Source organism: Chlorocebus sabaeus, chromosome 23 (genome assembly GCF_047675955.1).
Source record: "Chlorocebus sabaeus isolate Y175 chromosome 23, mChlSab1.0.hap1, whole genome shotgun sequence".
Taxonomy (NCBI): Eukaryota; Metazoa; Chordata; class Mammalia; order Primates; family Cercopithecidae; genus Chlorocebus; species Chlorocebus sabaeus.
Window position 1 is genome coordinate 79,600,797 of NC_132926.1, and position 19,684 is coordinate 79,620,480.

Sequence of the window (19,684 nt, forward strand, 5' to 3'; positions counted from 1 at the left end):
TCATCTCAGTAGATGAAGAAATGACTTTCAATAAAATTCAACATCCCTTCATGTTTAAAACTCTCAACAAACTAGGTATTGAAGGAACATACCTAAAAATAATAAGAGCCATCTATGACAAGCCCACAGCCAACATTATACTGAAGGAGGGAAAGCTGGAAGCATTCACCTTGAAAACCAGAACAAGGATGCCCCTCTCACCATTCCTATTCGACATAATATTAAAAGTCCTGGCCAGAACAATCAGGCAAAAGAAAGAAATAAAGGGCATCCACATAAAAAGAGAAGAAACCAAACTATCTCTGTTTGCAAACAACATGATTCTGTATCTAGAAAACCCCTAATCTTGGCCCAAAAGCTTCTTAAGCTGATAAACAACATCAGCAAAGTTTCAGATACAAAATCAACATACAAAAATCAATAATATTTCTATACGCCAACAACAGCCAACTGAGAGCCAAATTAGAAATGCAATTCTATTCACAGTTTCCACAAAAATGACTTAAATACCTAGGAATACAGCTAACCAGGGAATTTACAGATCTTTACAATAAATTGCAAAACACTACTCAAAGAAATAAGAGATGACACAAACAAATGGGAAAACATCCCATACTTATGAATGGGAAGAATCAATGTGGTTAAAAATGGCCACACTGCCCAAAGCAGTTTACAGATTCAATGCTATTCCTATTAAACTACTAATGCAATTCTTCACATAACTAGATAAAGACTATTTTAAAATTCATATGGATCCAAAAAGAGCTCGAATAGCCAAGACAATCCTAAGCAAAAAGAACAAAGCTGGAGGCAACACACTACCCAACTTCGGACTATACTACAGTAACCAAAACAGCATCATACTGGTACAAAAACAGACACATAGACCAATGGAAAAGAATAGAGAGCCCAGAAGTAAGGTCATACACCTACAACATCCGATCTTCAAGAAACCTGAGTAAAACAAGCAATGAAAAAAGGACTCCCTATTCAGTATATTGTGCTGGTATAACTGGCAGGCCATATGCAGAAGGTTGAAACTGGACTCCCTCTTTATACGTATACAAAAAAATCGACTCGAGATGGATTAAAGACTTAAATGTAAAACCCAAAACTATAAAAACCCTAGAAGAAAACCTCGGGAATACCATTCTGCACATAGGAACTGGCAAAGATTTTAGGACAAAAACTCCAAAAGCCATTGCAACAAAAGTAAAAGTTTACAAATGGGATCTAATTAAACTTATGAGCGTCTGCACAGCAAAAAAGCTATCAACAGAGTAAACCAGACAATCTACAGAATGGGAGAAAATATTTCCAAGGTAAGCATCTGACAAAGGTCTAAAATCCAGCATCTATAAGGAGCTTAAACAAACTAAGAAGAAAAAGAAAGTCCCATAATAAAGGGGAAATAGGACATAAACAGACACTTCTCAAAAGAAGACATACATGTGGCCAACAGTCACATGAAAAAAAAACCTCAGTATTACTTATCATTAGAGAAATGCAAATCCAAACCACAACGAGATACCATCTCACACCATTCAGAATGGCTGTTACTAAAAAATCAAAAAATAACAAGTGCTGATGAGATTGAAGGAGAAAAGCGAATGTTTATACACTGTTGGTGGGAGTGTAAATTAGTTCAACCATTGTGGAAAGCAGTGTGGTGATCCCTCAAAGAGCTAAAGACAAAACTACCATTTGATGCAGCAATCTCATTACTGGATATATACACAAAGGAATATACATTTTTCTATCAGAAAGACACATGCACACATATGTTCATCACAGCACTATTCACAATAGCAGAGATACGGAAGCTAAATAAAAACCCATAGACACAAAGAGAGCAACAGACACAGAAGCCTACCCGAGGGTGGGAGGTGGTAGGATGGAGAGGATCAGAAAAATAACTATTGGGTACTAAGCTTTGTACCTGGGTGATGAGATAATCTGTATAAAAAACCTTCGTGACACATTTACCTATATTACAACCTGCATATGTATCCCTGAACCTAAAATGAAAGTAATATGTCCTTTAGCAGCTTATACAATTTTTTTCTTTATTCTTGATGTTATGAAGATTTCCTACCTTCTTATCTGTAAGGGTGACTTTTTTATTGCTTCTCAGTATTAGGAGTGTACATTTATTTCCCGGGCTAAAATTTCATTAATTATGTAAATTTTTTATCCTCAGCTGTAATTTTTCAAACATTGTTTTTCTGGTATTACTTGTATTGCTTTTTTCACAACTGCTATAAACCTTTTTGTGGAGCTTATTTATTTTTATTATCTTTTTTTCAAGAACTATTTTTTGAACAATTTTAGATTTACAGAAATATCTTGAAGATAGAAGATAATATAAAGAATTTCTGGCCAGGCGTGGTGGTTCATGCTTGTCATCTCAGCACTTTGGGAGGCTGAGGTGGGTGAATCACTTGTCAGGAGTTCAAGAGCAGCCTGGCCAACAAGGCAAAACCCAATCTCTACTAAAAATACAAAAATTAGTATGGTGGTACAGTGGGGCACGCCTGTAATCCCAGCTACTCAGGAGGCTAAGGCAGGAGAATAGCTTGAAACTGGGAGGCAGAGGTTGCAGTGAGCCAATACCGTGCCATTGCACTCCAACCTAGTGACAGAGCAAGACTCTCTCTCTCTCTCTCTAAAAATATATATATATGTATATATATTTATATATACACAGAGAGAGAGAGAGTTTCTGTATGCTGTACACTCTTTCCCCTTATATATATATATATGTTTCCCCTTTTATAAACATCTTATATTAGCATGGTAGATTTGACATAATTAATGAATCAAAATTAATACAATATTACTAACTAAAGTCAATAGTTTGTGCAGATTTTTTTTCAATTTTTACCTAATGTCCTTTTTCTGTCCCAGGATCTCATTCAAGATACTACATTATGATAGTTGTCATGTCTCTTTGAAGTTCTCTTGGCTATGACAATTTCTGAGTCTTTCCTTGTTTTTGATGACCTTACAGTTATTAGGAGTACTGGCCAGTTGTTCTGTAAGATGTCCCACTATAGAAAATTGCCCAGTGTTTTTATCATGATTAGACTGGGGTTTTAGTTTTTTAAAGGAAGACTCAGAGGTAAAGTATCATTTTCAAAACATCATATCAAGGGAATATACTATCCATGTGAGTGACTGCTTTTGAATTTGACTTTGATTACCTGGCTGAGGTAGCATTTGCCAGGTTTCTCCCCTGTACTCATCGTCTTTTGCTTGTTTTGGTTATTCTTCTCTCACTCTTTTTTTTTTTTTTTTTTTTGAGATGGAGTCTGGCTCTGTCACCTGGGCTGGAGTGCAGTGGTGCGATCTCGGTTCACTGCACGCTCCGCCTCCCGGGTTCATGCCATTCTCCTGCCTCAGCCTCCTGAGTAACTGGGACTACAGGGCCCGCCACCACACCCGGCTAATTTTTTGTATTTTTAGTAGAAACGGTGTTTCACCACATTAGCCAGGATGGTCTCAATCTCCTGACTTCGTTATCCACCCACTTCAGCCTCCCAAAGTGCTGGGATTACCGGCGTTTGAGCCACCACGCCTGGCCCTTCTCTCAGTCTTTTATCTTTTTTTAATACACACTATAATAACACAGTGTTCTTTTCCAATTTATCAATTTGCTTATAATTGTCTCTAGTCTGAAGGTTATCCTGAGATTTGAGTTTTTAAGAATTATATTTTTTAATATCCAGGTTTCTTATTTTTTATTCACTTTTTTATTATCTCCTCTTTTTATTCTTCTTTATTTATATCAATACTTTCATTTTTATGTCATTGTTCAACTCCCACTTATGAGTAAGAATATGTGATGTTTGGTTTCCTGTTCCTGTGTTAGTTTGCTGAGAATGATGGTTTCCAGCTTCATCCAAGTCCCTGTAAAAGACGTAAACTCAATCTTCTTTATGGCTACATAGTAGTTCATGGTGTATATGTGCCACGTTTTCTTTATCCAGTCTATCATTGATGGGCATTTGGGTTGCTTCCAAGTCTTTGCTATTGTAAGTAGTGCTGCAATAAACATACATGTGTATGTGTCTCTATAGTAGAATGATTTATAATCCTTTGCATATATATGCAGTAATGGGATTGCTGAGTCAAATAGTATTTCTGGTTCTAGACCCTTGAGGAAGCACCACACCGTCTTCCACAATGGTTGAACTAATTTACACTCCCACCAACAGTGTAAAAGCGTTTCTATTTCTCCACATCCTCGCCAGCATCTGTTGTTTCCTGACTTTTTAATGATTGCCTTTCTAACTGGCGTGAGATGGTATCTCATTGTGGTTTTGATTTGTATTGCTCTAATAACCAGTCATTATGAGCTTTTTTTCATATGTTTGTTGGCCCAATAAATGCCTTCTTTTGAGAAATGTCTGTTCTTATCCTTTGCCCAGTTTTTGATGGGGTTGTTTGTTTTTTCTTGTAAATTTCTTTAAGTTCCTTGTAGAGTCTGGATATTTACCCTTTGTCAGATGGATAGATTGCAAAAATTTTCTCCCATTCTGTAGGTTGACTGTTCACTCTGATGATAGTTTCTTTTGCTGTGCAGAAATTCTTTAGTTTAATTAGATTCCATTTGTCAATTTTGGCTTTTATTGCCTTTGCTTTTGGTGTTTTAGTCATAAAGTCTTTGCCCATGCCTATGTGCTGAATGGTATTGTCTGGGTTTTCTTCTAGGGTTTTTATGGTTTTAGGTTTTATATTTAAGTCTTACATAAATCTTGAGTTAATTTTTGTATAATGTGTAAGGAAGGGGTCCAGTTTCAGTTTTCTGCATATGGCTAGTCAATTTTCCCAGTACCATTTATAAAATTGGGAATCATTTCCCCATTGCTTGTTTTCATCAGGTTTGTTGAAGACCAGAGTGTTGTAGATGTTTGGTGTTATTTCTGAGTCCTTTGTTCTGTTCCATTGGCCTATATATCTGTTTTGGTACCAGTACCATGCTGTTTTGGCTACTGTAGCCTTGTAGGATAGTTTGAAGTCATGTTCCGTGATGCTTCCAGCTTTGTTCAATTGGCTTAGGATTGTCTTGGCTATATGTGCTCTTTTTGTTTCCATATGAAGTTTAAAGTAGTTTTTTTCTAATTCTGTGAATGAAGTCAATGGCAGTTTGATGGGAATAGCTTAAATCTATAAACTACTTTGACAGTATGGCCATTTTCACAATATTGATTCTTCCTATCCATGAGCATGGAATGTTTTTCCATTTGTTTCTGTCCTCTCTTATTTCCTTGAGCAGTGGTTTGTAGTTCTCCTTGAAGAAGTTCTTCACATCCCTCGTAAGTTGTATTCCTAGGTATTTTATTCTCTTTGTAGCAATTGTGAATGGGAGTTCACTCATGATTTGGTATTTTGTTTGTCTATTAATGGTGTGTACGGATGCATGTGATTTTTGCACATTTATTTTGTATCCTGAGACTTTGCCAAAGTTCCTTATCCTCTTAAGGAGATTTTGGGCTGAGACGATGGGGTTTTCTAAATATACAATCATGTCATCTGCAAACAGAAACAACTTGACTTCCTCTCTTCCTATTTGAATACACTTTATTTCTTTCTCTTGCCTGATCACCCTGGCCAGAACTTCCAATACTATGCTGCATAGGAGTGGTGCAAGAGGGCATCCTTGTCTTGTGCCAGTTTTCAAAGGGAATGCTTCCTGCTTTTGCCCATTCGGTATGATATTGGCTGTGGGTTTATCATAAATAACTCTTATTATTTTGAGATATGCTCCATCAATACCTAGTTAATTGAATGCTTTTAGCATGAAGGGATGTTAAATTTTATTGAAAGGATTTTCTGCATCTATTGAGATAATCATGTGGTTTTTGTCATTGGTTCTGCTTTTGTGATGGATTATGTTTATTGATTTGTGTATGTTGAACCAGTCTTGCATCCCAGGGATGAAGGTGACTTGATTATGGTGGATAAGCTTTCTAGTGTGCTGCTTGGTTCGGTGTGCCAGGATTTTCGCAACACTGTTCATCAGGGATATTGGTCTGAAATTTCTTTGTTGTTGTGTCTATGCCAGGTTTTGGTATCAGGATGGTGCTGGCCTCCTAAACTCAGTTAGGGAGGAGTCCCTATTTTTATACTGTTTGGAATAGTTTCAGAAGGAATGGTACCAGCTCTTGTTTGTACCTCTTGTAGAATTTGGCTGTCAATCCATCTGATCCTGTGCTTTTTTTCATTGGTAGGCTACTAATTACTGCCTCATTTTCAGAACTTGTTACTGGCCTATTCAGGGATTCGACTTCTTCCTGGTTTAATCTTGGGAGGGTGTATGTGTCCAGGAATTTATCCATTTATTCTCGATTTTCTACTTTATTTGCATGGAAGTGTTTATGGTACTCTCTGACAGTAGTCTGCATTTTTGTTAGATCAGTAGTGACACCTTTTTATCATTTTTTATTGTGTCTATTTGATTCTTCCCTCTTTTCTTTTTTACTAGTCTGGCTAGCGGTCTATCTAGTTTGTTAATCTTTTCAAAAAACTAGCTCCTGGATTCATTGATTTTTTGAAGGGTTTTTCATGTCTCTGTCTCCTTCAGTTCTGTTCTGTATCTTAGTTATTTCTTGTCTTCTGCTAGCTTTTGAACTTGTTTGCTCTTGCTTCTCTAGTTCTTTTAATTGTGATGTTAGGGTGTCAATTTTAGATCTTTCGCACTTTCTCCTTTGGGCATTTAGTGCTATAAATTTTTCTCTAAACACTGCTTTAGCTGTGTCCCAGACATTCTGGTACCCTGTCTTTGTTCTTATCGGTTTTATATAACTTATCTATTTCTGCCTTAATTTTGTTATTTACCCAGTAGTCAGTAAGGAGCAGGTTGTTCAGTTTTGATGCAGTTATAGTTATGCAGTTTTGAGTGAGTTTCTTGACGGAGTCTCACTCTGTCACCCAGGCTGGAGTGCAATGGCGCGATCTAGGCTCACTGCAAGCTCCGCCCCCTGGGTTCATGCCCTTCTCCTGCCTCAGCCTCCTAGTAGCTGGAACTGCAGGCGCCTGCCACCACGCCAAGCTAATTTTTTGTAGTTTTAGTAGAGACGGGGTTTCACCGAGTTAGCCAGGATGGTCTCGATCTCCTGACCTTGTGATCCGCCCACCTCGGCCTCCCAAAGTGCTGGGATTACAGGCGTGAGCCACTGCACCTGGCCTAATCCTGAGTTCTAATTTGGTTGCACTTTGGTCTGAGAGACTGTTATGATTTCCATTCTTTTGCATTTGCTGAGGAGTGTTTTACTTCTAGTTATGTGGTCAATTTTAGATACGTGCTATGTGGTGCTGAGAATAATGCATATTCTATTGATTTGGGGTGAAGAGTTCTGTAGTTGTCTATTAGATCAGCTTGGTCCAGAGCTGAGTTCAATTCCTGAATATCCTTGTTAATTTTCTATCTGGTTGATCTGTCTAATATTGACAGTGGGGTGTTAAAGTGTCCCACCATTATTGTGTGGGAGTCTGAGTCTCTTTGTAGGTCTCTAAGAACTTGCTTTATGAATCTGTGTGCTCTTGTATTGGGTGCATATATATTTAGGATAGTTAGTTCTTGTTGCATTGATCCCTTTACCAATATGTAATGCCCTTCTTTGTCTTTTTTAATCTTTGTTGGTTTAAAGTCTGTTTATTCAGAAACTAAGTTTGTAACCACTGCTTTTTTTCTTTTTCTTTCCATTTGCTTGGTAAATATTCCTCTATCCCTTTATTTTGAAACTATGTGTGTCTTTGCTCATGAGATGGGTCTCCTGAATACAGCACACTGATGGATCTTGAGTCTTTATCCAATTTGCCATTCTGTGTCTTTTAATTTGGGTATTTAGCCCATTTAAATTTAAAGTTAATATTGTTATGTGTGAATTTGATCCTGTCATCATAATGCTAGCTGGTTATTTTGCACATTAGTTGATGGAGTTTCTTCATAGTGTTGTTGGTCATTATATTTGGGTGTTTCTGAAGTGGCTGGTACCAGTTTTTCCTTCCCATATTTAGTGCTTCCTGCAGGAGCTCTTGGAAGGCGGGCCTGGTGGTGACAAAATCCTTCAGCATTTGCTTGTCTGTAAAGAATTTTATTTCTCCTTCACTTATGAAGCTTAGTTTGGCTGGATATGAAATTCTGGATTGAAAATTCTTTTCTTTAAGAATGTTGAATATTAGCCCCCACTCTCTTCGGCTTGTAGGTTTCTGCAGAGAGATCTGCTCTTAGTCTCATGGGCTTCCCATGGTAGGTAATCTAACCTTTCTCTCTAGCTACCTTAACATTTTTTGCTTTGTTTCAACCTTGATGAATCTGGCAATTATGTGTCTTGAGGTTGCTCTTCTCATGGAGTATCTTAGTGGTGTTCTCTGTATTTCCTGAATTTGAATGTTGGCCTGTCTTGCTAGGTTGGGGAAGTTTTCTTGGATAATATCCTGAAGTGTGTGTTCCAACTTGGACTCATTCTCTCCATCGCTTTCAGGCACACCAATCATAGGTTTGGTCTTTCCATATAGTCCCATATTTCTTTGAGGCATTCATTCCTTTTTATTCTTTTTTCTCTAATCTTGTCTTCATGCTTTATATCATTAAGTTGTTCTTCAGCCTCTGATATCCTTTCTTCCACTTGATCAATTCAGCTATTGTTACTTGTGTATGCTTCACAAAGTTCTCATGCTGTGTTTTTCAGCTCCATCACATCATTTATGTTCTTCTCTAAACTAATTATTCAGTTAGCAGCTCCTGTAACCATTTATCAAGGTTTTCAGCTTCCTTGCATTGGGTTTGAACATGCTTCTTTAGCTCAGAGGAGTTTGTTATTATCCACCTTCTGAAGCTTACTTCTGTCAATTCGTGAAACTCATTTTTTGTCCGTTGGTGTTCCCTTGCTGGTGAGGAGTTGTGATCCTTTGGAGGAGAAGAGGCATTCTGGTTTGGGGAATTTTCAGACTTTTTGCACTGGTTTTTCGTCATCTTTGTGGGTTTATCTACCTTTGATCTTTGATGCTGATGACCTTTGGATAGGGTTTTTGTGTGGGCATCCTTTTTGTTGATGTTGATGTTATTGCTTTCTGTTTGTTAGTTTTTCTTCTAATAGTAAGGCTCCTCTTCTACAGGTCTGCTGGAGTTTGCTGGAGGTCCACTCCAGACCCTGTTTGCTTGGGTATCACCAGTGGAGACCGCAGAGCAGCAGAGATTTCTGCCTGCTCCTTTTCTGGAAACTTTGTCCCAGAGGGACACCTGCCAAATGCCAGCAGGAGCTCTCTTGTATGAAGTGTCTGCTGACCCCTGCTGGGAGGTGTCTTCCAGTCAAGAGGCATGGGAGTCAGGGACCCACTTGAGGAAGCAGTCATTCCCTTAGTGGAGCTTGAGCACTGTGCTAGGAGATCTGCTGCTCTCTTCAGAGGCAGCAGACAGGACTGTGTAAGTCTGCTGAAGCTGCACCCACAGCTACCCCTTCCCCCAGGTGCTCTGTCCCAGAGAGATGGGAGTTTTATCTATAAGCTCCAGACTGGGGCTGCTGCCTTTCTTTCAAGGATGCCCTGCCCAGTGAGGAGGAATCAAGAGAGGCAGTCTGGCTTTGCCCCACTCTGGTGGGTTCCACCAGTCCAAATTTCCCATCAGCTCTGTTTACCCTGTGAGGGGAAAACTGCGTACTCAAGCCTCAGTAATGGCAGATGCCCCTCCCCCCACCAAGCTCGAGCATCTTAGGTTGACTTCAGACTGCTGTGCTTGCAGCAAGAATTTCAAGCTAGTGGATCTTAGCTTTCTGGGCTCCATGGGAGTGGGACCTGCTGGGAAAGACCATTTGGCTCTCTGACTTCAGCCCCCTTTCCAGGGGAGTGAACAGTTCTGTCACACTGGGGTTCCAGGTGTCACTGGGGTGTGGAAAAAAAAAACAAAACAAAACAACAAAAAAACACAAAACTCCTGCAGCTAGCTCATTGTCTGCCCAAATGGCAGCCCAGTTTTGTGCTTGAAACCCAGGGCTCTGGTGGTGTAGGCACCCGAGGGAATCTCCTTATCTGCAGGTTGCCAAAACCATGGGAAAAGCATAGTATCTGGACTGGATAGCACCATCCCTCACGGCACAGTCCCTCATGGCACAGTCCCTCACGACTTCACTTAGATAGGGAAGGGAGTTCCCCAGTCCCTTCTGCTTCTTGGGTGAGGTGATTCCCCACCCTGCTTCTGCTCAGCCTCCATGGGCTACACCCACTGTCTAATGAGTCCGGGTGAGATGAACCAGGTACCTCAGTTGGAAATGCCGAAATCACTCGCCTTCTGCGTTGGTCTCTGGGAGCTGCCGACTGGAGGAGCTCTTTATGTCATTTATCTTTCTAAGCATTCTAAAATTGTTTATTTTCAAGTCTTTGTCAGGCACTTTTATAAATTTAGTCTAGTGTTAATGGGATTTATTTTGTTTTTAATCCTATGTTTTTATTGTTAAATTCATATTTAGATCTAACATTATATATTTGGATTAGAGGGAATTGCATCAGTGTATGAATTTGCTGTGCTATCTCATCTGATTATTTTCTGACTATATTTCTCCTCCTCCTCCTCCTTCTCCTCTTTCTTTTGCTTACTTGTTTCTAATTCCTTACTCTTGAATAGAAAACAATATCTTATAATGATTCTTGTAGCATCCCACTTTATTGTGAGATTATTAATATTGGACGTCCATTTGTAGAACTAATGGGTGGCTTGGTTCAATTTTTGTTAACAAATCTCTGTGAACTTTTGTCAGTATAATCCTGTCTGTTGTGATAAGCTATAAATCCAGGAAGCTTGTTAATAATAGCTCTCAATAAGACGGCTCTCATCTTCTGTTTTGCATGGAACGATTTGTCCTTGATAACATTAGTATAAAGGACCAAAACTTCACCATCACTGCCCTAAAGTCAGTAGGCCTATGGTTTCAGTCCTACTGACAGGTTTTTGTTTCTATTAAGGTTCGGGTTTGCCAAGATACTTAGCATAACTGTACATTTTCTGTCTTTTATTTTAAATACATGTTTGCTATATGTTTAGAGCAAAGGAAATTGTATCAATATATGTATTATCTGTACTAACAGCTGATTCTTTTTAATTGTGTTTTTCTCCTCCTTTTTTTTAGGACTTGTTTTAATTCCAGGAGGTGCACTTGGCCAACTTCTGGGAGGTATCATTGTTTCCACATTAGAAATGTCTTGTAAAGCCCTTATGAGATTTATAATGGCTACATCTGTGATATCACTTATACTGCTCGTGTTTATTATTTTTGTACGCTGTAATCCACTGCAGTTTGCTGGGATCAATGAAGATTATGATGGGTAAATGTAATCTTGTATATTAGACTTTTATATCAAAATCCTACAGCATATTCCTCAGGCAATTAATAATTATCTATCTAGAAACCCTTACATGTTCATATAATTATTGGAATTATTGAACACATACAAGAAATATAACGTACAGTTTAAACTTTCATAGTAAGGCACAAATATTGTAATGGTATCTTTTTATATGACTGTTTATGCATTCATAAAGTAATGAAGAAAAAACACATTGAAGAGGTTCAGAACCTAGAAATAAAGTTTTGTATTAGAGTGAGTAGCAACTAGGAGACAGTACTAACTGTCTGTGCAAAGCCAGTCTTACCTTGTGTTTCTGAATTGGTTTGTCTGCCTTCTTATAGACATCAAAGAATGGAACTAAAGTTCATCTGAACGTATGTATGGGTAATATCTCCTTTAAGCTAAACATGCCAAAATTCAAAGAACTAGGCAGAACTTGATATTAAATACTAAAGAACAAAACTGGAATTGGAAACCAAAGCACTGAACAAGTAAAATAAGAGTTTAAGACTTCTACTTCCAGCAATAATGGATTAGCTTATGGCAGATCAATCTTCCCACTGAGAATAACTAGAAAAGCTGAATACAGTCTTAAAATATTTGGTAAAAGGAATCAAAGAGTTATTTAGGAAACTAGGAATTTAAAGGCCAAAATCCTGGGAAAAGGCAAACCATGGAGAGGAGGGACAACTTTTTGCAGCCACTTTTTCCCTGAGGGTATTTGCTGATTCTGGATATTGGCAGGAAGCTGAGAATTTGGATGAAGAGTTTGGGCGAAAGCATCTAGTAAGATTACAAGAATTTTAATAACATATTAGTCTAAAGAGAAAAAAATTAGGACATAGGCCATGGTATCAGAGAGAAGAGAAAGGTAAGCAAATGATGCAACACTCTGCCAGCTTATAACTCAAGAAATTTGCTGTATTATGAAGCTAGGAGGCTAAAATCAAGCAGAAATCCCATGAAAATCAGGGAAGAATTCCAGCCATATTATGATGCTCTGTAGATAGGAGATAAAGTTTAGAGCATGCTGGGTGAAGGAATCCTGGTAAATCCTGGTTCTCAATTAACATCTGTGTAAGGCTAGGATCTAGGAACAGGGGCCTTTCTAAAGTACTATGACCTGGCCAGGAGTTAATTTGTTTGCTTATTGGGTTAGTGTGGTCAGCCAACAAGCTGTGTCATAGAGAGATAATATGATCCAAAGCTATAAAATATAAATGATAAGTGAACTTCATATCAGTAGCAATAATTATCCAACAGAAAATGGAGAGAAAATAGAATTAACAAAAATAAACAAAACATCAATGAATTGAACAACTTCAGGTGGCCATTGTATGTGTAACTGAAGTCCCCAAAGGAGGGCATCTGGAGAAAGAAAAATATTTCAAGATATTATGGCCAAAATTTTTCAAATTTCATGTAAAAATAAACTATAAACATGTTAAAAACTCAGCAAAACTTTGGTACAAGAAACATGAAAAAAATTACACCATAGTTCTTTGTAGGTTCTGGATATTAGCCCTTTGTCTGATGAGTAGATTGCAAAAATTTTCTCCCATTCTGTAGGTTGCCTGTTCACTCTGATGGTAGTTTCTTTTGCTGTGCAGAAGCTCTTTAGTTTAATTAGATTCCATTTGTCAATTTTGGCTTTGGTTGCCGTTGCTTTTGGTGTTTTAGACATGAAGTCGTTGCCCATTCCTATGTCCTGAATGGTATTATCTAGGTTTTCTTCTAGGATTTTTATGGTATTAGGTCTAACATTTAAGTCTCTAATCTATCTTGAATCAATTTTCATATAAGGAGTAAGGAAAGGATCCAGTTTCAGCTTTCTACTTATGGCTAGCTAATTTTCCCAGCACCATTTATTAAATAGGGACTCCTTTCCCCATTTCTTGTTTTTCTCAGGTTTGTCAAAGATCAGATGGCTGTAGATGTGTGGTATTATTTCTGAGGACTCTGTTCTGTTCCATTGGTCTATATCTCTGTGTTGGTACCAGTACCATGCTGTTTTGGTTACTGTAGCCTTGTAGTATAGTTTGAAGTCAGGTAGCGTGATGCCTCCAGCTTTGTTCTTTTGACTTAGGATTTTCCTGGAGATGCGGGCTCTTTTTTGGTTCCATATGAACTTTAAAGCAGTTTTTTCCAATTCTTTGAAGAAATTCATTGGTAGTTTGATGGGGATGGCGTTAAATCTATAAATTACCTTGGGCAGTATGGCCATTATCACGATATTGATTCTTCCTATCCATGAGCATGGTATGTTCTTCCATTTGTTTGTGTCCTCTTTGATTTCACTGAGCAGTGGTTTGTAGTTCTCCTTGAAGAGGTCCTTTACATCCCTTGTAAGTTGGATTCCTAGGTATTTTATTCTCTTTGAAGCAATTGTGAATAGAAGTTCATTCATGATTTTCCTCTCTGTTTGTCTGTTACTGGTGTATAAGAATGCTTGTGATTTTTGCCATTAATTTTGTATCCTGAGACTTTGCTGAAGTTGCTTATCAGCTTAAGGAGATTTGGGGCTGAGATGATGGGGTTTTCTAAATATACAATCATGTCATCTGCAAACAGGGACAATTTGACTTCGTCTTTTCCTAACTGAATACCCTTGATTTCTTTCTCTTGCCTGATTGCCCTAGCCAGAACTTCCAACACTATGTTGAATAGGAGTGGTGAGAGAGGGCATCCCTGTCTTGTGCCAGTTTTCAAGGGGAATGCTTCCAGTTTTTACCCATTCAGTATGATATTGACTGTAGGTTTGTCATAAATAGCTCTTATTATTTTGAGATATGTTCCATCAATACCAAATTTATTGAGAGTTTTTAGCATGAAGGGCTGTTGAATTTTGTCAAAGGCCTTTTCTGCATCTATTGAGATGATCATGTAGTTTTTGTCTTTGGTTCTGTTTATATGCTGGATTACGTTTATTGATTTGCATATGTTGAACCAGCCTTACATCCCAGGGATGAAGCCCACTTGATAATGGTGCATAAGCTTTTTGATGTGCTGCTGGATTCAGTTTGCCAGTATTTTATTGAGGATTTTTGCATCGATGTTCATCAGGGATATTGGTCTAAAATTTTCTTTTTTTGTTGTGTAAAGAACTCAAACAAATTTACAAGAAAAAAACAACCCCATCAAAAAGTGGGCAAGGGATATGAACAGACATTTCTCAAAAGAAGACATGTATACAGCCAATAGACACATGAAAAAATGCTCATCATCACTGGCCATCAGAGAAATGCAAATCAAAACCACAATGAGATACCATCTCACACCAGTTAGAATGGCAATCATTAAAAAGTCAGGAAACAACAGGTGCTGGAAAGGATGTGGAGAAATTGGAATGCTTTTACACTGTTGGTGGGACTGTAAACTACTTCAACCATTGTGGAAGACAGCGTGGTGATTCCTCAAGGATCTAGAACTGGAAACACCATTTGACCCAGCCATCCCATTACTAGGTATATACCCAAAGGATTATAAATCATGCTGCTATAAAGACACATGTGCATGTATGTTCATTGTGGCACTATTCACAATAGCAAAGACTTGGAATCAACCCAAATGTCCATCGGTGACAGACTGGATTAAGAAAATGTGGCACATATACACCATGGAATACTATACAGTCATAAAAAAGGATGAGTTTGTGTCCTTTGTAGGGACATGGATGCAGCTGGAAACCATCATTCTCAGCAAACTATCACAAGGACAGAAAACCAAACACCGCATGTTCTCACTCACAGGTGGGAACTGAACAATGAGATCACTTGGATTCAGGAAGGGGAACATCACACACTGGAGCCTATTATGGGGAGGGGGAAGGGGGAGTTGCATTGGGAGTTATACCTGATGTAAAAGACGAGTTGATGGGTGCTGACAAGTTAATGGGCGCAGCACACGAACATGGTACAAGTATACATATGTAACAAACCTGCACATTATGCACATGTACCCTAGAACTTAAAGTATAAAAAAAAAAAAAAAGAATTGGATAGACAAAGCCTTAGGATCATGAAACAGATCTGACATCTATAAACAGAGAGTAGGGAGGAAATAGAATTGGACAGGGAAAGCCTCAGGCTATGTTTCATATCTGACCAAAGCATCGCCAATCCAACAGAGGATTTTGGAAGAAAAATGTACCCCTTCTAGGAGTTTCATTTTGGGAAGCAATATGCAGGTATTAATCTTGAACATGTTCAACCATTACCTGGAAGATGTCTGGAAACAGCGTGGCCGCAACTCGAAAGATGAGGTGGATCCTAAAGACTATGAACCTGGAGAGTCTCAGCTAAATCTCTGCAAATAAATGGGAAATTATTTATTGGAAGGAAATTCATTGGCAAGGCTTCATAGCTTCAGCAGAACTAATAAGTTAATTATGAATTCTCTTATTCATTCTCCATTAAAGAATTATGAGACATTAGTGTCCTTCATAAGGAAAGAGGTTTACACGTAGTATTTTGAAAATTTCTTAGGCCTTTTACTATTTTGTTCATATATTTACATTACGACAGTGATATAGGAACTCTGTTTTCATTTCTTTTCTCAAAATAAAGACAAATTGGCTCTACACCAACCAAGATTTACTCCCCTTCCCCACTTCAAAACAATGGAGATAGGAAAAAGGAATTATGCCTGACGATATCTCAGCAGCCACATCTCCTCACAGTTTAGAGATTAACTACTGCATTTAACATTTACTCTAAATGTAGATGAACTGACAGCCCAGGAAAGTCTAGCAAATTGAAGACAGAGATAATAAGTACGATCCCTCTCAGGGCTTTATGTAATTCAATGATTGAGAAATTGATTTTCAGTTAAAGCAATAACAATGCAGGTTGTACTCTAATCAGACAGCAATGATGTTAGAGTGATAATGTTGGTGTTTTGAGATGAACTTTCATTACATAATTGTAAATCATGTATTATCTGTGCTACTGGAAAGATTATTGAGTTAGAGGAATTAGTCTCTAAATTTTTAGTTAATTTGCCCAATACATGTCACCACAGACGTTAATATATTTTAATAAAGAAGTAAGTATATAAACTAGGTTTTTAAATAATAGAAGTATGTCAAGGAGTGTTTGGAAGCTTTACTAGATTAGACTAATTAATAATTCCTAGGAACCATAGATGACTCCCAACTATTGTCCAACCAACATTTCTGCCACATTTTTTTTTTTTTTTTTTTTTTTTTTTGATGAGACAGTCTTGCTCCGTCACTCAGGCTGGAATGCAGTGGCATGATTTCGGCTCACTGCAACCTCCACCCTCCACCTCCTGGGTTCAAGCAATTCTCCTGCCTCAGCCTCCCGAGTAGCTGGGACTACAAGTGCCTGCCACCACACCAGATTAATTTGTCCTTTTTTTTTTTTTTTTTTTTTTTGTATTTTTAGTAGAGACAGGGTTTCATCATGTCTCAATCTCCTTACCTCTTGATCTGCCTGCCTCAGCCTCCCAAAGTGCTGGGAATACAGGCATGAGCCACCATGCCCAGCCACCACACTTCTAACTAATAAAAAATGTGTTTACAGGCTTTGTCTGTTTCACATAAATGCATTTTGCATTAATGTCTATTTTTAAATTGGTCACTTATTAATTAGATGAACATTAGAATTTCTTTTATTATTATTATTATTATTATTATTAGAGATGGAGTCCCACTCTGTCACCAGATTGGACTGCAGTGGCACAATCTTGGCTCACTATAACCTCCACCTCCCTGTTCAGGGGATTCTCCTGCCTCAGCGTCCCAAGTAGCTGGGACTACAGCCTGCCACCACACCCGGCTAATTTTTGTATTTTTTTTTTTAGTAAAGACAGGGTTTCACCATGTTAGCCAGATAGGTCTCGATCTCTTGACCTTGTGATCCACCCACCTCGGCCTCCCAAAGTGCTGGGATCACAGGCGTGAGCCACCGCACCAGGCCAGAATTCCTATTATTTTTAATTATGAAAGTGTTTACACTATATGTGTATTGCCTATGATATTATAGAGACACCACACATTACATAAACAGCAAAACAGCATGTAAACTATCTAGCGAGAAATGTATTCTTCATTCTTCAAAATGATTTATGACAGTTGACTATTAGAGAGTCCCATGTACAGCTACTGATTTGGATAATTCTGGTTGCCTATGATTGATTTATAATGATAAAGAGTCTTGCTTTATAATAAAAAAAAATTATACCATAACACATAATAATCAAATTATGCAAAATAAGTGATACAAAGAAAATATTAAAATTAGCAAAAGCAGGAAAAATACTTTATGCCAGAGATAGGGGTAATGGCATATTTTTATCAGAAACAAATGCACGTAAGAAGACAGTGGAATTTTAAAGTCCTAAAAAGACGAATCACCTGTAATTTTATATCAAGCCAGAATATCTGTCAAAAAATTGAGAAATAATTTTAGACAAAAAAAGTAATTTTTTTTTTTTTTTTTTTTTTTTTTTTTTTTTTTTTTAACGGAGTTTTGCTCTTGTCACCCAAGCTGGAGTGCAGTGGCACAATCTCGGCCCACTGCAACCTCCAGCTTCCGGGTTCAAGTGGTTCTCCCACCTCAGCCTCATAGTAGCTGGGATTACAGGCATGTAACCTCCACCACACCCAGCTAACTTTTGTATTTTTAGTAGAGACAGGATTTCACCATGTTGGCCAGGCTGGTCTTGAACTGCTGACCTACACTACATAAAATGTTAAAGGAAGTCTTTCAGTCAGAAATGAAATGATACCAGACGTAAATATGAATCCTCATAAAGGAAAGAAGAGCAATAAAAATGTTAACTATGTGGATAAATATACATTTTTAAAATTATTATTTAAGTCTCTCTGAAAATAATTATTTAAAACAGAAAAACATGTAATATGGGTTTACATGAAATGCCATAATAGCACATGTTGGTAGACTGTGTTAAGTTAAAAATGTATACTATAAATCTTGAAACAATCACTAAAACAAGAGAGTCACAACAAATAAATTAACATAGTTAAAATTAAATTATTAAAAATAGATATTTAATCCCAAATTAGGCAGAAAAAGAGGAAAAAGTGAACAAAGAGAGAGGACAAATGGGAAACAAAAAGAGGGTAGATTTAACCCTAACCGTATTAGTAATCATGTTAAATGTACATAGCTGAACCTCAGTTAAAAGGGAGATAATCTTTATTTTGAAAAAAAAAAAAAAGAAGACCGAACTATATATGCCGCATTTCATAAATGTATTTCAAATATAGATAGTAGTATATTAAGCAGAAAAGAATGGGAAAAGATGTATCTTATTAACAACAATCAAAAGAAAGCTGGAGTATAATACCAGATCAAGTAGTTTTGAGAGCAAAGAATATTAGCAGGAATAAAGAAGATCATTACATAATGATAAAATGACCAATTCATCAGGAATACATAACAATTCTAAATATATATTAACTGCATATAGAGCAAAAATGTGTACATTGCAAGGAGAAATGAAGACATTTACAGCTATAGTCAGATAATGAATAGAAGACTCAACAATACATAGAAAAAGTAGACCAAAGAAATCAGTGGTCAGATGCAGATAAAAAAATTCTGGTTTGAACAATACTGCCAATTGTCCGAACTGACATTTGTAGAAATGGCCCACATAACAATATACGCTCTATTCATGTGTGCATGTAATGGTTACCAAGTTGGAGCATATTCCAGGTTGCAAAACAAGTCTCAGTACATTTTTAATATATTTTTTATTTGCATAAGTTTGTGGGATATGATTGCAATTTTGTTACATGCATAGGTGATATAAGTGGTCAAGTCAGGGCTTTTAGGGTGTCTATCACCCAAATAACATACATTATACCCATTAAGTAATTTCTCATTATCTATCACCCTCTCACCTCCTTACCCTTCTGAGTCTCCATGGTCTATCATTCCACTCTCAACAATTATGGGTACACAAGTTTTAGCTCCCATTTATGAGTGAGAACATGTGCTATTTGTCTGTCTGTATCTGACTTGTTTCACTTAAGATAATGACTTCCCATTTCATCCATGTTGCCATAAAAAACATTATTTCATTCTTATGACTAAATACTATTCAATGTGTATGTATATATGTGTGTGTGTGTAAGTGTGTATATATATATCTCACATTTTTTAATTCAATCATCTGTTGATGGATATTTAGGATGATTCCATCTTTGCTATTGTGAATATTACTGCTATAAATAAATGCAGATATCTTTTTGATATATTGTTTTATTTTTCTTTCGTTAGTTACCCAATAGTGAGACTACTAGATTGAATGGTAGTTATATTTTTTAGTTTTTGAGAAAACTTCATAC

General features: G+C 37.4%; 1 protein-coding gene across 4 annotated transcripts in view; it reads left to right on the forward strand.

Annotated features, from left to right (window-relative positions):
- SLCO6A1 (solute carrier organic anion transporter family member 6A1) overlaps positions 1-19,684 on the forward strand; it is a 139,836-nt gene that overhangs the window by 78,129 nt on the left and 42,023 nt on the right. For 3 of the 4 annotated variants that reach the window (XM_008014049.3, XM_037985276.2, XM_037985279.2), the window contains one exon: positions 11,127-11,322. The exons of the other annotated variant lie outside the window; for it this stretch is intronic. In XM_008014049.3, the coding sequence (XP_008012240.3) occupies positions 11,127-11,322 (196 nt within the window). The remainder of the gene's footprint in view (positions 1-11,126; positions 11,323-19,684) is intronic. 4 annotated transcript variants of the gene reach the window in all.